Source organism: Phaenicophaeus curvirostris, chromosome 1 (genome assembly GCF_032191515.1).
Source record: "Phaenicophaeus curvirostris isolate KB17595 chromosome 1, BPBGC_Pcur_1.0, whole genome shotgun sequence".
Lineage (NCBI taxonomy): Eukaryota > Metazoa > Chordata > Aves > Cuculiformes > Cuculidae > Phaenicophaeus > Phaenicophaeus curvirostris.
In genome coordinates this window covers 145,617,251-145,635,168 of record NC_091392.1, presented here as the reverse complement: position 1 = coordinate 145,635,168, position 17,918 = coordinate 145,617,251, and the positions used below count along the sequence as shown (strand labels likewise).

Below are 17,918 nucleotides of genomic sequence, written 5' to 3'. Positions count from 1 at the left end.
GGTTTGCCCCAACAGGAGGCTTTACTCCCACTAAGTCCTGCAGCACTGCTGGTGTGTGGGATACTACAGGGTCACTCAGCAGGCTCTGCCTCCACAGCCAGAAGCTGGGAGAAGACACTGTCCTTCAGCATGTTAGAGGAGGAGGTCTCCCCAGCCCCATCAGCCAGTCCCTATTAAGCTGCCTGAGCTCAAGGGCTTTAATATTTTCATACAAGAAACCAGCTGAAAGAAACAGAGTGCAAGGGGTCCTTGGGTAGAGCTGACTGTGGAGGCCAGGCAAATGTCCCACCAGTCCCAGCACAACTGTGCTCCAGGCTTGGTCGCCAGCACCCCATGCATCCCACCAGCTTTCCAAACTTTTAAAGAAATAGAACTATTCCCCTACCTTGGTGAAGGTCAGGCAATCCTTGTCTTGATCTTTGTCTTTTATTTCAAAGTCATAAAGTGCTTTGCCCTGAGGAGGAGCTTGTGGGAGGGGCTTGATGCACTGGATGTAGCTGGCAGGGAAGAAGCCATGGTTCCCATTGAGCTCCCCATGGTACCAGTTCTCATCCACCTTCCGCCGCAGTATGATGATGTCCCCCTTGTTAAACTTGAGGTCACCAGGCTCTTTTCCCTCATACGTGTAGAGGGCTTTGCCGTAAGGAAGCTGAGAAACACTCTGGGGAAACAAGATATACAACATCTTTAAGCAAACTCAACCCAGCACCAATTTCCTTCTTAAAGTCACTTATAGCTAAAAGCAAACTGATCATCCATGACCAAATTACCCAAATAACTGCAGCTGACTACTACATAATGCTATACCGTGGATCTTACAGGAAAACCAGGATGCATGTGATGATAAGACCAAGAAGGTAAGCGCGTTATGTCAGAGGAAGAACTGCAGTTCTCTTGAAGCTCAGTTGAAACCCACAGTACCTCTTACACTATCAAGCAGCACCTGTTAATTTACAAAATGTCCTTTGTAAGCTTGACTTTGTGCTTAAACAAGTAAAACTCGTCATGTCTAAAGGTAAAATACTAGACATTTTGACCTTCAGGGTTGCTTTGCTTTCTGAGGCTCAGAATATAAACAAAACAAAACAAACTTGAAGATTCGCACAGTTCTAAAAGCTGGCAAGTTGAAAATTTTTCAATGCATTTGTTTGAGCAAGTGCAAAAACATTTGAAGCTTTTAGTTTAGCTTTTGATTCTGTAACCAAATACTCTTAGTTCTTTCAAAATCCCCAAGTCTCATGCTGCTCGCTGAGGGGTACTGTAAGAAGTTATAATATTTTTTGTTGCTTATGAATTAATATCCCTGCAGAAAAGTAGAACAGGCAGAATGCCTTAAATCTTTCTTTTAGCAAGAAAACCAGCTCTGAGCATTTCAGACTCATTAAAAGAAAGAAACAAACTTTAAAAAAATCACAGCTCAAGAGAAAAAAAGTCTAAAAGTTAATAGTTTGGTGTGATAGAAAATAGAAACCTATTTGATGGAAACTACTTGATCGTGAAGAATTCTTCCAAGAGTTCACTTTGGCCCGGTGCAAGATTATCTGTCTCACCCAGCCTTTGACTGCATGAACAGTTGTTTGGTGGAAGAACTGGTTTGCAAAGCCCTCAACCTTCCTGGCTACTTGCTCCCCTTCTTGCTGGCTCACACAGAGCACAGTAATGGTGCTGGACACTGTGTCCTGCTGCTCTGACCCTATAATAGCTCTTCAATCCATACTGGGGGTGAAAAGTTGTATCGCTGTATTATCCTATGCCTTTTATATTTCATTTAGCTTGAGCTAAGAGTTAGTCAGCTCGCAAGCCTCAGTGCAAATCGGTAGCAGCACATACCACAACGGATGTTAAAGGAGTTCTATAAAGTCAGTCTTTCATAAAAGCCCTTCTTTCAGAGATATATTTGTAAAAATGACATGGTTTTCTGTTGCATATATATGACTACGATTAGTCTGTTCACTGCTCTGTACAAGGGTTGTCAATGAGATGTCCTACAAGGACAATGAAAATGTAAAGATATGTTTTAATAAAATACCCTGATATTCCCCAGAGTGTTTCTTACGGCTGTATTTCTGGATGATATTCCTGTGCATAAGAACAGCACTCGGATGTTTTCCGCAGGGACAAAGTGGTGTGGCCCATCAGAAACACTCCATTTCCCCACCTCAGCCAGAAAATTAAATGCTGGGATGCATTTTTCTGTTATTTGTTAAAGCAACAAGCAGAGGGATTTTTCGATCCCGGTGGGTGCATTAAATGGACCTGCTCTGGTAGGGCAGGTTTTATAAACTTACACCTGCATCTTCTGGCTGGAGGAGGAGAAACAGCAGCCCATGGTCTGTGCTGCCTGCCAGCGCAGCCTCCTCCAGCTGCTTCTGGGTGCCAGATGGTTGCTGTGGCAGGCAGATACCACGCTGTTCAAAAAGTAAGTTTCTTGAGTTCACCTTCACACACAGGCGTTAACTTACTCATTTTATTAGGAGGGGTTTTAGTAGCTGTGCAGGTCTTGGAAAGCACGTGCAACAGATCTTCTTGCCTACACCACATCATGAAGGTGGCAGTCAAACAGGCACAGCTCTACAGAGCACTATCTGTGTTGTCTGGATGGGGATTTAATTTCATTCAGATGTGTCCCCAGTTCTTGGTTTTCTCATTACCACTTTACAGTTCCTCTTTTTTCTCTGTATTCTTTTGGTATTTACTGTACCTGAATGATGGTACCCAGTTAAAATCCAGTATTTTGGAAGCATCTTCAAACGTAATACGGAAAGAAAATCAACAGCCAGCTAATGAAGTGTGCATCAAATTGTCTCTGCCAAATCAGTGGCAGCATCCTACTGATATTTTTTTCTCTGCCAGGATGGTTATTTCACTTGATACCAATGCTTTGCCCTCCTCTCAGCATTTTAAAGATTAAGGCTATGATACAGTCAAACTCATTAGATAGCACAGAGATTACATTACCTATTTGCTACTAGGAAAAAAATATTAAGCTGAAAGACTATGGAGCCTTGTAGCAATTTAGAAATAAAAGATTCATTACTTTAAGTCATGCTGGGAGAAGACAATTTTTCAAACACTGACTAAGACTTCTGCCAGGTGTGCACTGAACCACTGCTTATTCAGGCACATGCCAGGCAAGCACACTCTGTATCACTTACCCTCGATGGGGTCTTACTATTCCCAAGATCTTTGCAGCAATTCAAGTTCAGATCACTTTCTTTGCTTTTTAACTACTTTCCCTTCCCAAGCCTCGTTTTACTGTGTAAAACCTCAACAGCCCCCCAGGGCTACAGAAAAATAAACTCGATTTTATTCAACCTCACACATCATCAATGAAATTCTTAGGTAACACATGCGCGGGTTTTATTGCTAAGTAATTGAGCTGGCTAGAAGATGATTCAGGTGTCTGGTTATACCTTTACCTGATGAAAATGCAAACTTTTAAGCAAAACAAACTGCAAGACAAAAATTTTCATTTGAAATCTGGTATTGTTTATTTGGACACCCGAATGGGGCACCTCACGGAATTTAGGTGTTTAGATGCTTGTGCTCCTGTTGTCTTTTATGGGCTTAGTTATGGACCATGCCATCTGGGGACTGTCCTCAACAGAGGAGATCTGCATAGAACATATTTAAACTACAACTGCCAATGGGAAGGTGTTTCGATTATCAGCTACAGCTTTTCTAATTCTGAGCCACAGCTTTTTTAACAAAAGAATCTGTAGAGGCATTTTTAAAAATTAACACATTTTTTTAGTGAAGAAAACACCTTCCTGTTGAAAAATTGTTGCAATTGAGACATTTCCCAGTTTTCTGTAAGGCTAGAAGTACCCATTTTGATTTAAGCATCCTAGGTAAAGTTTGCATTTACTGTGGCCCAGGAGGAGGTAAAGAAATAACAGAGCCCTCTAACTCTTCTCAAATAAAGCTACTTTTGCCATTCTAAAGCTCTCCATGTTTGCTCCAATTGAACAAAGAGAGACAGTCAATATCACAGTTACAAAAATAAAACCCAAATAAATTCTTGAAGATTCCTTGCTTTTGGCCAAAAAGTCCAACTTTTAGTGGATTCAGTGTACTTTCAGTGGCCAGATTATATTAATCAATCCTGGTCACTAAGAGGGATATTTTGGGAAGTTTACCATTATTGTTCCTACTTTTGGTAAATCCATAAGTGAAAAGCAAATCAGATTCAGAAAGCTCCTCTTAAATGCACCTGAAAGGAGGGAGCATTATTTCTGTTTCACAAATAGAAGGAAAATGATCACTGGTGCTGTTTGCTAGTTGCAATGTCATGCCCCATCAAGAGTTAGGTGATTCTTAGAAATCCTTATGTGATCCTATTATTATTTCCCTTTTTGTCAAACCTCTGTACAGTGCAAGTCTGTTCTAATGACCTCTCTTTTCCTGCTTGAATCCCCCAGTTCAAAGGGAAGGGGATCGGCCAGGACTAACCTATAGCTCACATGCAGACTCCCCAAGCTCTGACAGGGAGCACACCCTTCTCATTTGCTGTTCAAAATCTCTGTCCCATGCCCTGTCCTGTTTCGCCCCTCAGCTCTTTCTTCCACATAATGGCAACTCTGTCAGACATCATCATCTTCAGTACGCCTAGGTGGTCCTTCTTACAAAATACTCTCATCTAAAACAGGCTGCAAAGTGTTATCTAAGGGATCAGAGTAAAGAAAAGCAGAGATGGGCAATCGTTTTGCTGGCAGCCAGTAACAAGCACATAGAGATGCTCCTCCAGCAACTACAGGAGTGTTTATACCTTCGTCTTGCTCCTTGCTTCAGCAGAGCTAACCCCCAAGCCACTCTTGTTTGTGTGCACCCCTACAGCAACAGGCAGTGGACACCAAGGGGCTACCACACTATCCTCTCACCATCCACTTCATCCCCTGTTCCTCAGCTGGAGCCCCTTTATAGCTATAGGGCCTTGGGGTCTTCTGCAACGCTACATCCTGGAAGGGAAACTGCCTTTCCCAGGCTGACCCCGGTTCCTTTCCCCACAGCACCCAGCTCCACAATGACCACCTCTGCATCCGGGGATCAAAGCAAGGGCAGCCCAGCTGCCCTGCCAAGGAGCTCAGCAGAGATCGCCATCACCCCACTATCTCCCTCCAAGTCTGTGCTTTCGCTCTGAGGCACACCTGCCATCACCTCCACCCCGTTCAGCTGCCATGAAATCAGGCATAATGCAGACAGCCGCAAAATTAAACAGCCTCTGCATCTGACTGTATTGATTTGCCCTGTTGATTTATTGTTAGGTTAACTGGAACTCAGCTATGATGTATATCAAATTTCAAAACTCTCTGTGGGTGTGTATAGAAATAAAGAATGTGAGGAAGAAAAGAAGGAAGAAAGGAAGGAAGGAAGGGATGAAGTCACAGTCAATGGCATCAGCCAGTTTCTTTTTCCTGCCAGTAAATGCACATTGGCACAATGCTGAATACTGCCAAAGGTTTCTTTTCTATTTCAGCAATCAATACTGATGTAAAAGCCTGAAGCGTTAATATGCTGAAAACCTGCCTCACAGAAGACTTAATGATATGTTGGCAGCTCAGTCATTGTGCATTTGTGTTTCAGCAATGTCAAATGGCAGCAGTTAAGCAGGAACCTGCTGGCAAATTGACAAACAACAGCCATGAAGCAATTAAGTGGCAACGCTAGAGAATTTCCCTTTATGTATCCTGAAGAACAAAAGGTAAGGGGAAAAAACCCAAATAAGCTTGTTTCCATAATTTTTTTCCAGTAGGAAGCTTTGTAGATTGTGAGCTTCACTGGTAGAGTTTGTCTTAAGTTTTCAGAAGTTACAGAAAAGAGATTTTTTTTTGCCCCCCGTGTACTCAAAAGCAATGGAAGTTCCAATATGGGTCAAGGCCTGCCAGCTTTTGCATGTGATACTTGATGAAGGAGGCCACTAATTAGGAAGAGGACTGATGCTTGCCTGAAGTACGGTGTGGGTGCCTACAAAACATGCTATTAGGGAAGTGAAAATAAAAATTTCCCCATGCAGACAGCATGGATGTCTAAGATAAGTGTACCTTCAGCTTCTGTGTCTGTGTGCAGCCAGAGAGGGTGTACACTGAAGACAGCATCAAAGCCCCATGAGCAAAATCATTAGAGAGTCTGGAAAGATTTGCTTGCTCACAAACTCACAGAGAAAGTCCAAGACCACTCCTTGACAGAGATGCATTGCATTATCATAGAATCATAGAACCTCAAGGCTGGAAAAGACCTTTGAGATCATCAAGTCCAACCGTACCTGTCCACTACTACTACTATTACTCCCCTGGTGCAACCTGAGGCTATTCCCTCTCGTCCTATCAACTATCACTTGTGAGAAGAGACCAACACCACCACTCTGCAACCTCCTTTCAGGTAGCTGTAGAGAGTGATAAGGTCTCCCCTCAGCCTGCGTTTCTCCAGGCTAAACAACCCCAGTTCCCTCAGCTGCTCCTCATAAGACTTGTTCTCCAACCATTTCGTTGCTCTTGTCTGGACACACTCCAGGACCTCAGTGTCTTTCTTGTAGTGAGGGGCACAAAACTGAACACAGGATTTGAAGTGCGGCCTCACCAGTGCAGAGTACAAGGGCAGAATCACTTCATTAGTTCTGCTGGCCACACCGTTTCTGGTACAGAGTGAGGTGCCATTGGCCTTCTTGGCCACCTGAGCACACTGCTGGCTCATGTTCATTCGGCTGTCGATCAACACCCACAGGTCTTTCCCTGCCAGGCAGCCACTCTTCTCCAAGCCTGTAGCACTGCACAGGGGTTTTGTGTCCCAAGTGCAGGGCTCTGTACTTGGCCTTGTTAAGCCTCATCTCTTTAGTTACAGTCCATCAGTCCAGCCTGTTCAGATCTCTTTGCAGAGCCTCCCTACCCTCAAGTAGATCGACACTTCCTCACAGCTTAGTGTCATCTGCAAACGTACTAAGAGTATACTCAATCTCTTCATCCAGGTCATTGATAAAGATATTGAACAGAACTGGCCCCAGCACTGAGCCTGAGGGACACCACTTGTGACCGGTTTCCAGCTGGATTTACCTCCATTTACCACAACTCTTTGGGCTCGGCCATCCAGCCAGTTTTTTTTATTATATAAGAAATAAAAACTAACAGAGGCAAGGCCTCCAGACAGAACCAACCCTTCTTTCAAACTGATTTTGTATTCAGATTTCTGAAACTCAAGAAACTGCTTGAGGCTCCAGCTACAAATCTTCTCTGCAACAGCAGAGCAGAAGATTGCTTTTCCGACATGTGAAAGCCATGCTAGCGCTGAAGGGTATTTCCCTTGCCCAAGCTCTTGCGTTATGCAGCTCAAGGTGTGCAAAGAAGGGAAACAACCTCTTTGCTGCAAGCGCTTCCCCTGCACATGGGAAGTCCCCATGGGAGGCTGGTGGGATGTTGCCCACCTCCTGAGGCAGCAACCTAATCTGATCCTTGTTTCAGGGGGATGAAGGGATTAAAAACACCAGAAAAATGCAAAAGGTGTAGGTGCATTTGACTCCTCTTTCATTCCACTTCATGATTCTGGTTCATAGTTAGAACTAGAGGTGAAACAGGAATGAATGAAGCCAAGTAACCTCAGAACATGCTGCTGGAACAGCCTGGTAGAAGCAGTACTAGAGTTAGTAATTTTTTTTTTTAAGACTACATGTAAGTTGTTTTAACAAAACACAGTGGCATATTGCTTAGAATCATAGAATCGTAGAATCACCAGGTTGGAAAAGACCCACCGGATCATCGAGTCAAACAATTACTATCAAATACTAAACTGCTTGTTGCAGTTCTTCAGATTTCTCCAGCTTCTCCATACCCACCATCCTCCAAACAGATTTCTGAAGAGTCTGTTCATCTGAATGAATGAAGACATATTTACCTCTTTCATGAACTACTATCAAGTGTAAACATCCAAAGTACATCAGAAGCTGATAAAGAAGAAAAGACATAGAAAGAGAAAAACTAATGAAAAGTATGCACATCTCAGTGGTAAATTATAATTAAACTCAAACTACTAGTATAGAACATAAATAATAATTAAAAGACATATTGTTAATTTTTTGCTTCATTACTCTGAAACATCACACATTACTCTGAATCTCCCAGTCTACGCAAGCAAAGATTCGGTGGCAGCACATGGGAATGTATTTACGTCTGCCAGCTCATAGAAAGCTCCCCACAAACAGGCTGAGTGACACTTCAGCATATGGTTTCCTGCCATCCGTAACAGCTTCTCAGAAATCGCAGCAGATGTGGTAGAGAGGATAGGGCTTGCTAGGTGGAGCATCCATCAGCAGGACCACCAAGGAGGACGCAGACTGCTCCCTGTTACTAGCACCCAGATCTTGGCATCAAAAGCACCCTTTCAAATCAGCTGAGAATGACATAAATCATGAGCATGAAATGCCTGCTCGGACCCCTTTGGGATGGAAAAGTGGAAGGCAGTCTGGTATTCAGAACAGTCAGCAGTGAGCATAACAAGCAACTCAGTCGTGGTGGCAATGACAACCACGTCTGCTGAGCTTGGTAAGGGCCACAGTACTGAAGGGCAGCAGGGGCTGTGCATCGCCCTCTTGCTCCTTGCCATCCAATCCACTACAGCTACTTTCAGTTTAAGAGCAATATATTTCACTTCAATCAATAGCAGTGTTTAAAGCATGTCTCTTCTTAGTCAGTCCGAGGAAGAAAGAGAGAGCACTTGCACATGCAGTGAACTGAAGAAACAAGGGACTGGGCCAAACTTTAGCCAGTACAGTTATAACAAATGTATATCACTGTAAGATCTGTGACCTGCAGAGCTTTTAGCAGCTTCTGTCCTTAAGAGGAACTTTCAGGATGACAGATCATAAATCATCATTACATCACACAGCAAAAACTCTTAAAAAGTGGTTTGTCGTCTGTGTAAGATGGTTTGTCTTGCATACACCCATGCAGAAGCACCATCGCCCCTGGGTTACCTGGCCTGACAGATCACAATGGTGACATTACAGCGTTTGTTTTCACAGAAAGCTAATAATAATAGGAAAATTAAAGAAAGAAAATCTAGTTTTGCACAAAGTATCAAAGACAAAACCCATCAATGTGCTATTAGCTCTGTGTGAAACACCAGTGAAAAATCACAGTTTGCAGGTACAAGCTTTGAGAAATCAGCTTTGATAACAAAAGCAGCTAAGTCAATAATAAAAACAGTACCATGAAGAATGAAAACTGAATGTAATCCCTTATATACTCTGCAAAGTGTCATGCTTATTTATAGTGCCATATAAATAGTAATTAATCACTATAAAAATAAAGCTTCTTAACTGAAGTTGTACTGTTTTATTGAACTAAGGACTTGGAGCTAATGGCTAGGTCCTGATCCTGGCTGATGCAGCTGTGGAGGGCTGCAGTCCTTGTCACATGTGTAGGCAATACACACCTGAGATTTGCACAGCTCCTACCCGGACTGGAAGGTGGAATGCTTCTTCAAAACTGTTCTGAGGTGCTAGGAGGTCTTGGGAACACCTCTACACATTCCCAGGAGGCAGTCTTTATACACATAGAGAGAAAGTGCCCAAACAGCTTGCTTAGGAGTTTATCTGCCATTTCCAGAAGTGACTTTTGCAATTAGCATAAAGATACCATGGGAACTGCTCAGCAGACAGAGACAAAACAAAGGTGAGCAGGTACAGCACCATTCCAGTGTATCAGTTTTCCTCCCCAAAGAATGGGGAATAATGATGTCCAGCACCCCAGAACAGCAAAGGATCTTCCTTCAGCAATGGGCAAACAGAGCACAAACTGCTCTTCAAAAAGAACAACGTTATTTTGTAGTTTATATGGCAAACAGGGTCAACCTGCGTTTTACCTTATAAGGTTCATTTTTGTACACACTAAGATTAAAGACTGTTTCAAACTTTCCCTTGGCAAATGCAGTTGATGCCTGCAGAACAACTGAAAAGGAAACAGCAGCCTTACTGCTGTACAGCTTGTCACATGGGTATGTTTGGGATTCTCTGCTTTACTAAAATAAGAGCTCAGCTTTACAGTCCAACATCGTTTCTCTTAGGAAGCTTAAAAACTTGAATGCAAGACCATCCTATGTTGAGCTCATCTGATCTTGTAATCACAGCTAATGAACATCTCATGGGGCGTCAGCCTGTAATTCAGCATCTATCAATATTTACACACTCAAAGATCTCTTTTCTAGTAATACATTGTTTAAAGCAAAATATTCATAAACTACATGCAATTCTATTAAACAACACGTGATGTTCAGGGTCAGGTTGGATTTCTAGCAGTGAATTCACAGCTGTCACTGCCCAGAGAATCAGTGGGTAACACCAGACAGCTGTTTAACTGTGTCAGCACAAAGTCAGTCCCTCATGTTCTGCAAAACCTGAAACCATCCAAACTCTCTGCTCTTTCATAAGTGGTACTGTCAACACACTGCTAGCACTGTGTGTCAAATTCTGCTTTCAGTTAAACGGCTTTAATCTTGATGAAGCTGTGTGGATGTATAGAAAATTCCTACAAAATATAGAGCTTTATCTTACAAGTAATCTACCCCGAAACAAAGCTGAGCGCCTGGCAGCCTGTACCAAGGAAAATATTCAAAGATCTTCCATGTGCTGGCCACAGCCTTCACAAAGCCTAGGTATGCTCTGAGAATCTGTCTATCCTTCACCTTTCAGGAAGAAAATAATCACTGGATCCTAAGGACCAAATTTTACCCTTATAATCCCCTGCAGGGATCCTGGTGAAAAGACCAGCTGCCGCACACAGACATTTCAGAGCAGAAGCTGGTCTACAAAACGTCCCAACCAATAGCTGAGAGGATTTCTAACCCAAGTATGCTTTGTGGCTTTACGAGAAACCACCAGACAAAATACGCCTTGACTGACTCCCTTGTAAGGGCCACAAGCACATCCTGAGCGAGGGCTTCAGGAGCTAGCTGTGGGTTGACACGCAAGAAAACAAAAAACAGAAAAAAAATCATCTTCTTCTGCAACTTAAATGGGCAATCTCACTGCAATGTGCTAGTTGAGCAGTTCTAGGAAGAAAGATGGCAAAGTCGCCTACATTTAGCCTGCCAGAGCCATGAATAGAGACGTGCTCTAAAAGAAACAGGAGGTCCCTCAAAGCTACGGAGAAACACAAAACAGAACCTTATATTCACGGCATTATAGCAATTATATATTTAAGGTTGCCTTCTGTTCTCCATTCAAAGTGTGTCTTAGATCCTTTAAATAAACATTAATTCTCTCACTGATAGAAATCAGATGACAACACTTTGGTTAGGACTAGGTCCTGGTTTTCACAGGCACCTGCCAGAACCCAGTCCTTGCTCATTTTTTTTGATAAAAGAAATGAGTTAAAAGTCAGTCTGCTGTGCAATTTTGAAAGCTTTATGTTTGTTCAGGCTCCTTCACCTCTGCAATAGCAGCATTGACAGCCCTGGAATTTTACACAATTCTTTACACTTTAGGTCACAGAAAGAATAAAGAACATTTTTTGGAAAATATTAAAAAGTATTGCATAACACCCCATAATGTGAATCTCTGCTTTAACTGCTTCCTTCATTTGATCTTTCCTGGTGGAAGTTGACAAAGCATGGGACAGCTTACACTTTCCAGGGGTGTCCTTGTAACTTTGCTACCCAGCCCAATAACTTTGGTTTGCTTTCCAGGCTTTCCACATCTTTCTTCTCAAGACTAAGTGTTGCCTTAGCAGAAACCCTCTCCCATCTCCACCCCTAAAAGGACTTTATGGTCCAGTCCTGCTACAACTCATCAGAGCTGGATTTCCTCCTGGCAGACACGAGGCAGGTCACAGCTCAGAGGTCCCGCTCCCAGACCCTGTTTTGCTGGAATTTTTCCATTGGAATTTTTCCTCTTTAAAGTGGACCACAGACAGGGGAAAGGGAAGGGCCTGAAGATAAAGCTAACCCAAAAATGGAGCAGACAGCTGTATTTGCTATCTGGACAAGCTCCCAGAGCTCAACAGAGGGAGCCCTACTCCGACTAATCTTGCTGGGATTGCTGCTGGTGGAGAAGACAATTTTTTTTTTTTTTTTTAACATAAATAAGTGCTTACCAGGAAAAGCTTTCTCTTCTCTTTCTCCCTCCCTTCATGCAAATGTTAACTTAAAGGTTGTGCAAAAAATTCTCCCATAATTTCAATCACGAAGAATCAAGAAAACCAGCAGCTGAAACAACACAGGCTACTTTGGCAGCCTCAGCTCACAGACTCTAGCACCCAAGAAAAACAACCCAGAAAAACTTAAAAAGAAGGAATTTTTAAATTTATCTTTTTGAGGTGACATAAGGTTGCTCAAGGACCATGTTGGGATTATTCCTCCATTTGGAAACCTGCATTTGCTGAGGAGCTGAAGAGTCTCTGAGGATGTCAGAGTATTGCAAGGTTTGAGGGGTGAAACAGGGATGGTTTTAACAGGGAGTGAGCGGGGCTGCCACCAGGGTTTTCAGAGAGCATGGGAGAGGAAGTAGAAGACAAATGACCATGAAGACTCTCTGATATTGGAATGGGATGAAAACGTGCCCACCCAAAAAGCCTGTGTGTCCAACAGTGACAGTGGCAGAGCGGCTCGTAAACCGAGATGGGTGAATGGGTGAAGGATGTGCAGGCAGTCTTAATTCTTATTTCTGATGAAGGGGAGGATCTGTAATTCCTATTTAAACCCTAATACTTCTGCAAAAGATAGCATTCAGTTTGCTTACACTGCTTTTACTGTATGTTTTACGATAAATAAGCATGGTGCCTAGGAAGCACCTCTTTCTGTTGTGTCTTCCTCACTGCATGTGATCACAGGGCAGAGACCTGCACTATAAAACTGAAAATATATCCTCTGCTTTCCCCTTGGACAAAGTTTTCATAAGGCAGCTTTAAAAAACATACTCTAAGAGAAGTTTCTGAGATGGTATTAACAGTTTAATAAATACTGTATTCCCTGAACCGTGCCTTCCCTGAACTGACAAGGCATTTGACAAATGCACCGTGGGCTGCATACACAGTGGAGCTAAAGAACATGTTTCCTCGGTAGCTCAGTTGTAAACTTCAATAGGTGGATAAATTCCCATGTCAGTAGAGAATATTTACAAGTGAACCTTATTTATCAGCAGCGTGCCTTTACCAACAGCCCACACAAATCCTGTTACACAAAAATGGCTATAGCTCTTTTTGTAGTTGCATGAAAATCGCAGAGGTTTCTTTTGCACCAGGACAGGCTTTATTGCCCGTGAGATGAAACTGCGTTAGGAGATAGTAACATTGAAATATTCTTGGCTCAAAATGTCAGTGTGAGAGGAGTTAGCTCATTCACATCTGCGCCGTATCAGCAGCCTCCTCGTCCCTTTGCTGTTGGGGACCTTCTAAAGTGAGAACACATTGGGGCTCAAGGCATATGAAGAAATGAACATGACAACCTACTTGCCAGGAATTTAGAGAGATTATTTTCCCCCAATTTGCTGCCATTAGTAATATTAAAATATCTGGTATCCATTAAAAATGAAAAATTCGTGCTTTTTAAATCACAGCCTTTCAGCTCTGTTTATCAAAAGCCCCCTGTGTTCCCTACTTCCCTAAAAGGGGACCTTATTTTTTGAGATGCCTACCCTGCACACTCCCTTCATTCTGTCTTCCCATCCAGGTCCCTTGCCCTGAAATGACTCATTAGCTACAATTTACTGACACGCGCTCTCTTCACAAAGACGATTAGGATCACTTTCATGCCTCAGTCGTGCTGACAGAACAGACTGGCACCTTCGGGCACATTAGCTATCTGACTGCCAGAAGGCCTTTAATCAGTTCTGGCTTTGACGAGTGCCAGGCGGTCGGAGGAGATGGTTGCCCTGTGCCTCCTACAGTCTTGCTGTATTGAAGAGGTCAAGGAGCATCTTGCACTCTGACATCGAGTGTCCTTGTCTCCTCTGCAGTGGGAAAGGTCTCTCCCAGCCACTATACTGGGCTCTGATTAGGAGAAGTTCAGCTTTTCCCCTGTCTGGAGCAAACCACTGTGCAGTTTGATGTTAGGAAGCAATGTCAGTTGAAGCAGACAAGGAAAACATCAAGGAAGATACAAGGCTTCATAATGCAAATCATGCTTTTATGCCATTCTCCTGAATTCCCCTTTGGGGAGAGGAAAGTTGATTATCTACAGAATATGGGTCAAAGTTATGCCTTAAGGATCTTTCTGTGCTTTGGCTGCTTGCTGATATACTACAGAGCTCCTTGATGCATTTTCAGGTTAATGCTTTCAAAGTGCTGTCCCAGTGTATCATCATCATCATCATCATCATCATCATCATCATCATTATCATCATCATCATCACCATCATCATCATCATCTTCATTATAATACTACTAAAAAAAAATTAATTTCCTGCACCCACTCCCAGGAGTTTCTGTCATGTTGAGTTTAATTGATGCTTCCTCCTGCACTTGAAGGAATTATTAAAACGAACGCTACACATGTTTGGAAGCACCTCAGATTTCAAACTCTGCATGGTTTCTAATTAAAGGGGCACACACAGGATGCTTGTGCTACATTTCACTCCTCTCTATGGCTATTATTATCATATACATTTCAGCAGTAGTCAAAAGAATCTCCTCTGCTTCACATAATAGGATCCTGATTTAGACTGTGTAATCACCACTCGTTGATCTGGGTGAAAACTGTCTTTAGGAAAGGAAAAAAAGAAAAGACTTGAGATGTAACTAGCCCTCTGACATAGACATTGATATTAATGACCTAAGTGTTTGAAATTTTGGCTAACAGGGAGTATGCAGTACCCATTTTTAAGCACTGGTGCTAATGAAGTACAAGGAAAAAATCCCAAACATTTAGAAAAAAACTAGCATAATCTGCAAGGATGCCTGTAAGTGATGAAGCAGCATCCCTGCTATCTGGGTCTCAAGCTCTCTGTTGCTACAGCCAGTTCACTTGTTTTGAAGACTGACTCTTCTCCAAAGTGAAGAGCATAAAAGGACTTGCCCTCAGTCTTACCCTAATATATTGGACATATTCCTTTATCGTCCATGAAGATGTTTCCACAGAGTATAGCCAAATCTGCAAATGTGCTCAGCTCCAAAGATTTTGGGAGCCACAACCCTGCGCAGAACATGCCATGGGATATGGCCTCGATGCTCACCAAGCTATCGGAAAGGATCAGACAGGCCACGGGGGAGCAGCTTGGTGTGCTCAGCTCTCCTTGCATGCCTTCCCTTCCACTTGTGGTCCACGCATATCTGGACATGGCTTCATCCCGGGAGTGGCTGATGCTCACAGACTTTGGAGGAAAGGGCACAGGTTGGCAAGTCTCAGCACTACTCCTACCCACCACCTCCCTCCCAGATTTCTGGTCTCTGTGTATCTTGCTGGTAAGAACATGATTCCTGGGCAAAACTGCATGACTGTAAGTACAAGCTGTGAAATATTACTCAGCTTTACCTTTAGAAACCTCAGGACCCAAAAGGCTGGAGTAATTAACCAGTACAGAAATCTTTTCCCAGCTAGTTACACATCTGCACCATCAGCACCTGCATCTGACATCAACAAAGCTAATACCCCTGCTCTTCTGCAAGAAAGTTCGGGGCTGCAAACCTGAAAGGGGAAAATATTTCACATATATTTGGTATTAATATAAAGCCAGCTCATAAATCTGATCTGGCAAAGCCGTGCAGTCGTTTTGAAAACTGCAGCTACACACCTCACTAGATGCGATGACCTTAACGTTTTCCAAGGCCTTCTTCTGACTTTGCTTACATGAATGTAAATAAATCAAGAGCTCCCCCACTGACCATAATGACAGTATTCCTGATTGTCACTGTTGTGGCAGCGCAGTCAAGCTCCATGGCAAGTGACACCAGGGGAAATGCTATGATAGCAATCCAATACTGCATTGTGTGCATCTTTTACCACCTAGTAATATTTAAAATATGGGATGCATTTGCTTCTCAAATGTCTTGTAAAATGCTACAGGCTATAAATAATTCATACCAATAATAATGGTATGCCTGTGCATTTCTCTTTCAGGTTTAAGAAGGCAACTGCTTAACTTGGTGAAATAAACAGTTTTTACTGAAATACTTTTCACTGTTGATAAAGAAATGGCTTACAATTAGATACACTGCATATTAACAATAGGAAAAGACTTAACAACAAAGCAAAAGAGTGCTAGTGTATACATTTTTATTACTTATTCAGTTTTCTGTATGGTGTCAAATCCCTTCAGAACAGAATTGAACTCCTGTGCCTCTACCCTAGCCTAATGCTATAACCACTGGGATAGTGTATAAAAATAGGAGCACTGGCTTCTCCTCTGGCCATGTTCTAAAACTGAAGACCATTTTGCTTTTCAAAGACAGATTTTAGACACAACCTCAGGAAAGGATTAGGATGTATCTCTCAAAAGGAAGGAGAGATTTTGGTCCTTGAGAGGGGGCAGAAGTAAGAGATACTGCCCCTCCCAACCATTTCCTAGCATCTAGTTCAGCACTCTAGCTTCACCTCTCCCCTCCTTCAGCAGGCTAAAACTTCAGGCTCCTAGCCTGCCCTAGCTTTAGGGTGACCGTTTCAGGGTAGTGGATTCTGGTATGGGAGCGAGACACCTGCACAACAGGGGTGAAGTATGGAGTTAAGTATTGCGTGGAAAAAATATAAATATACCCTGAAAAAGACTACAACCTATATTTCCATGACATCAAAACAATTAAGCTTTGTTTCCCTGCTCATTATGCCTAATTATTCCATCATACCACCTCCAAAAATCTATTCATGGTTGCACGTGTCATGTGACCTCAGCATATCTCTGAAGACTAAAGGTCTGCAAGTACATTTTGTGAAAGAGCAGCAAGTGCTGTGTGGTCAAGTGGTCTTTCTCTGAGACATCCCTCTCTGTGCAACTGTGGGAGAAAGCTGTAGCCCCCTTGACTCACTTAGCAATGGGACCTAGAAGAAAGAGTTTGAGAAAGAAGTGGCTAGGGGTGTGGTTTTATGATCCTGGAGAGCCTGTCTTCAGGCAATCTTTGCTAGCAAACATGTCTGTGGGTTTAGCTCCCAGAGCTGACTCTTAAGGCTGTGAGACAAGAACAATGCACTGCACAAAGAAGGCAATGGGACTGCACACCTGGTGTGGAGACTGAGATGGGAACCAGAACCTCCTCTTTCAGCCACATCTCCCAGATAGGTTCTATAGGCTCAGCCCTATCCTAAAACCACAGCTTCAGCATGACAGTAAGTGATAGCTCCAAGTATGAGGATGAGCACTGGATCCCTCACTTGAGCAGATGGGAATTACTGTGCTGAATTTCAAAGGAAGGGAATTTAATTTCCACACGATGCCAGTGCTTTCTTTTCACAACTTCATCCCTCTGCCTGCCAGAACCTCAACTAAGGAATTCTCCACATACTGGTTTGAATGTTTCTATGGAGTAAGAACCTGAAAGAATATGTCCGTGCTCAGGAATTATGTGTAAGTCACTTACAGCTCAACTGTAATTGCCTAGAGGTACAGGCTGAATAAAGCAAGTATGAGCAAATCCAGAATCCCGGCAAGTACAAGAAAAGTTATGAAATGGACAAAGACCCCTTTGAGACCACTGGAATCTCACATGACTGCTGATTCAAGTCCTCTGCAATCAAGAAGAAATGTTGCAATAGATATATTTCTCAGGTCCTCAGGCATTTTTTCTACATATTCCAGTTCACCACAGGCAACAAAGCACTTCCCAAAACCCTCTTGTGAACTTAAGAACAAGTAGGAATGATCAAAATCTGTAACTTCCATACGGCAAATGAAGACAGCAAGAGAGAGCATAAGGATTGCCAATGCCCTCCTCGTGATGAAGGAACAGAGCATAGCAAAGCCTGATAACAGGGCTTGCTCACCACATGAGACTATAGGTACCAAGAAAAAT

The 17,918-nt window shown here is 42.9% G+C and overlaps 1 protein-coding gene across 1 annotated transcript in view; it reads right to left on the bottom strand.

Moving 5' to 3' along the window:
- Positions 1 to 17,918, bottom strand: part of SH3RF3 (SH3 domain containing ring finger 3) — a 257,905-nt gene that overhangs the window by 93,274 nt on the left and 146,713 nt on the right. Inside the window, exon 2 of the mRNA XM_069877560.1 lies at positions 386 to 661. Coding sequence (XP_069733661.1) covers positions 386 to 661 — 276 coding nt within the window. The remainder of the gene's footprint in view (positions 1 to 385; positions 662 to 17,918) is intronic.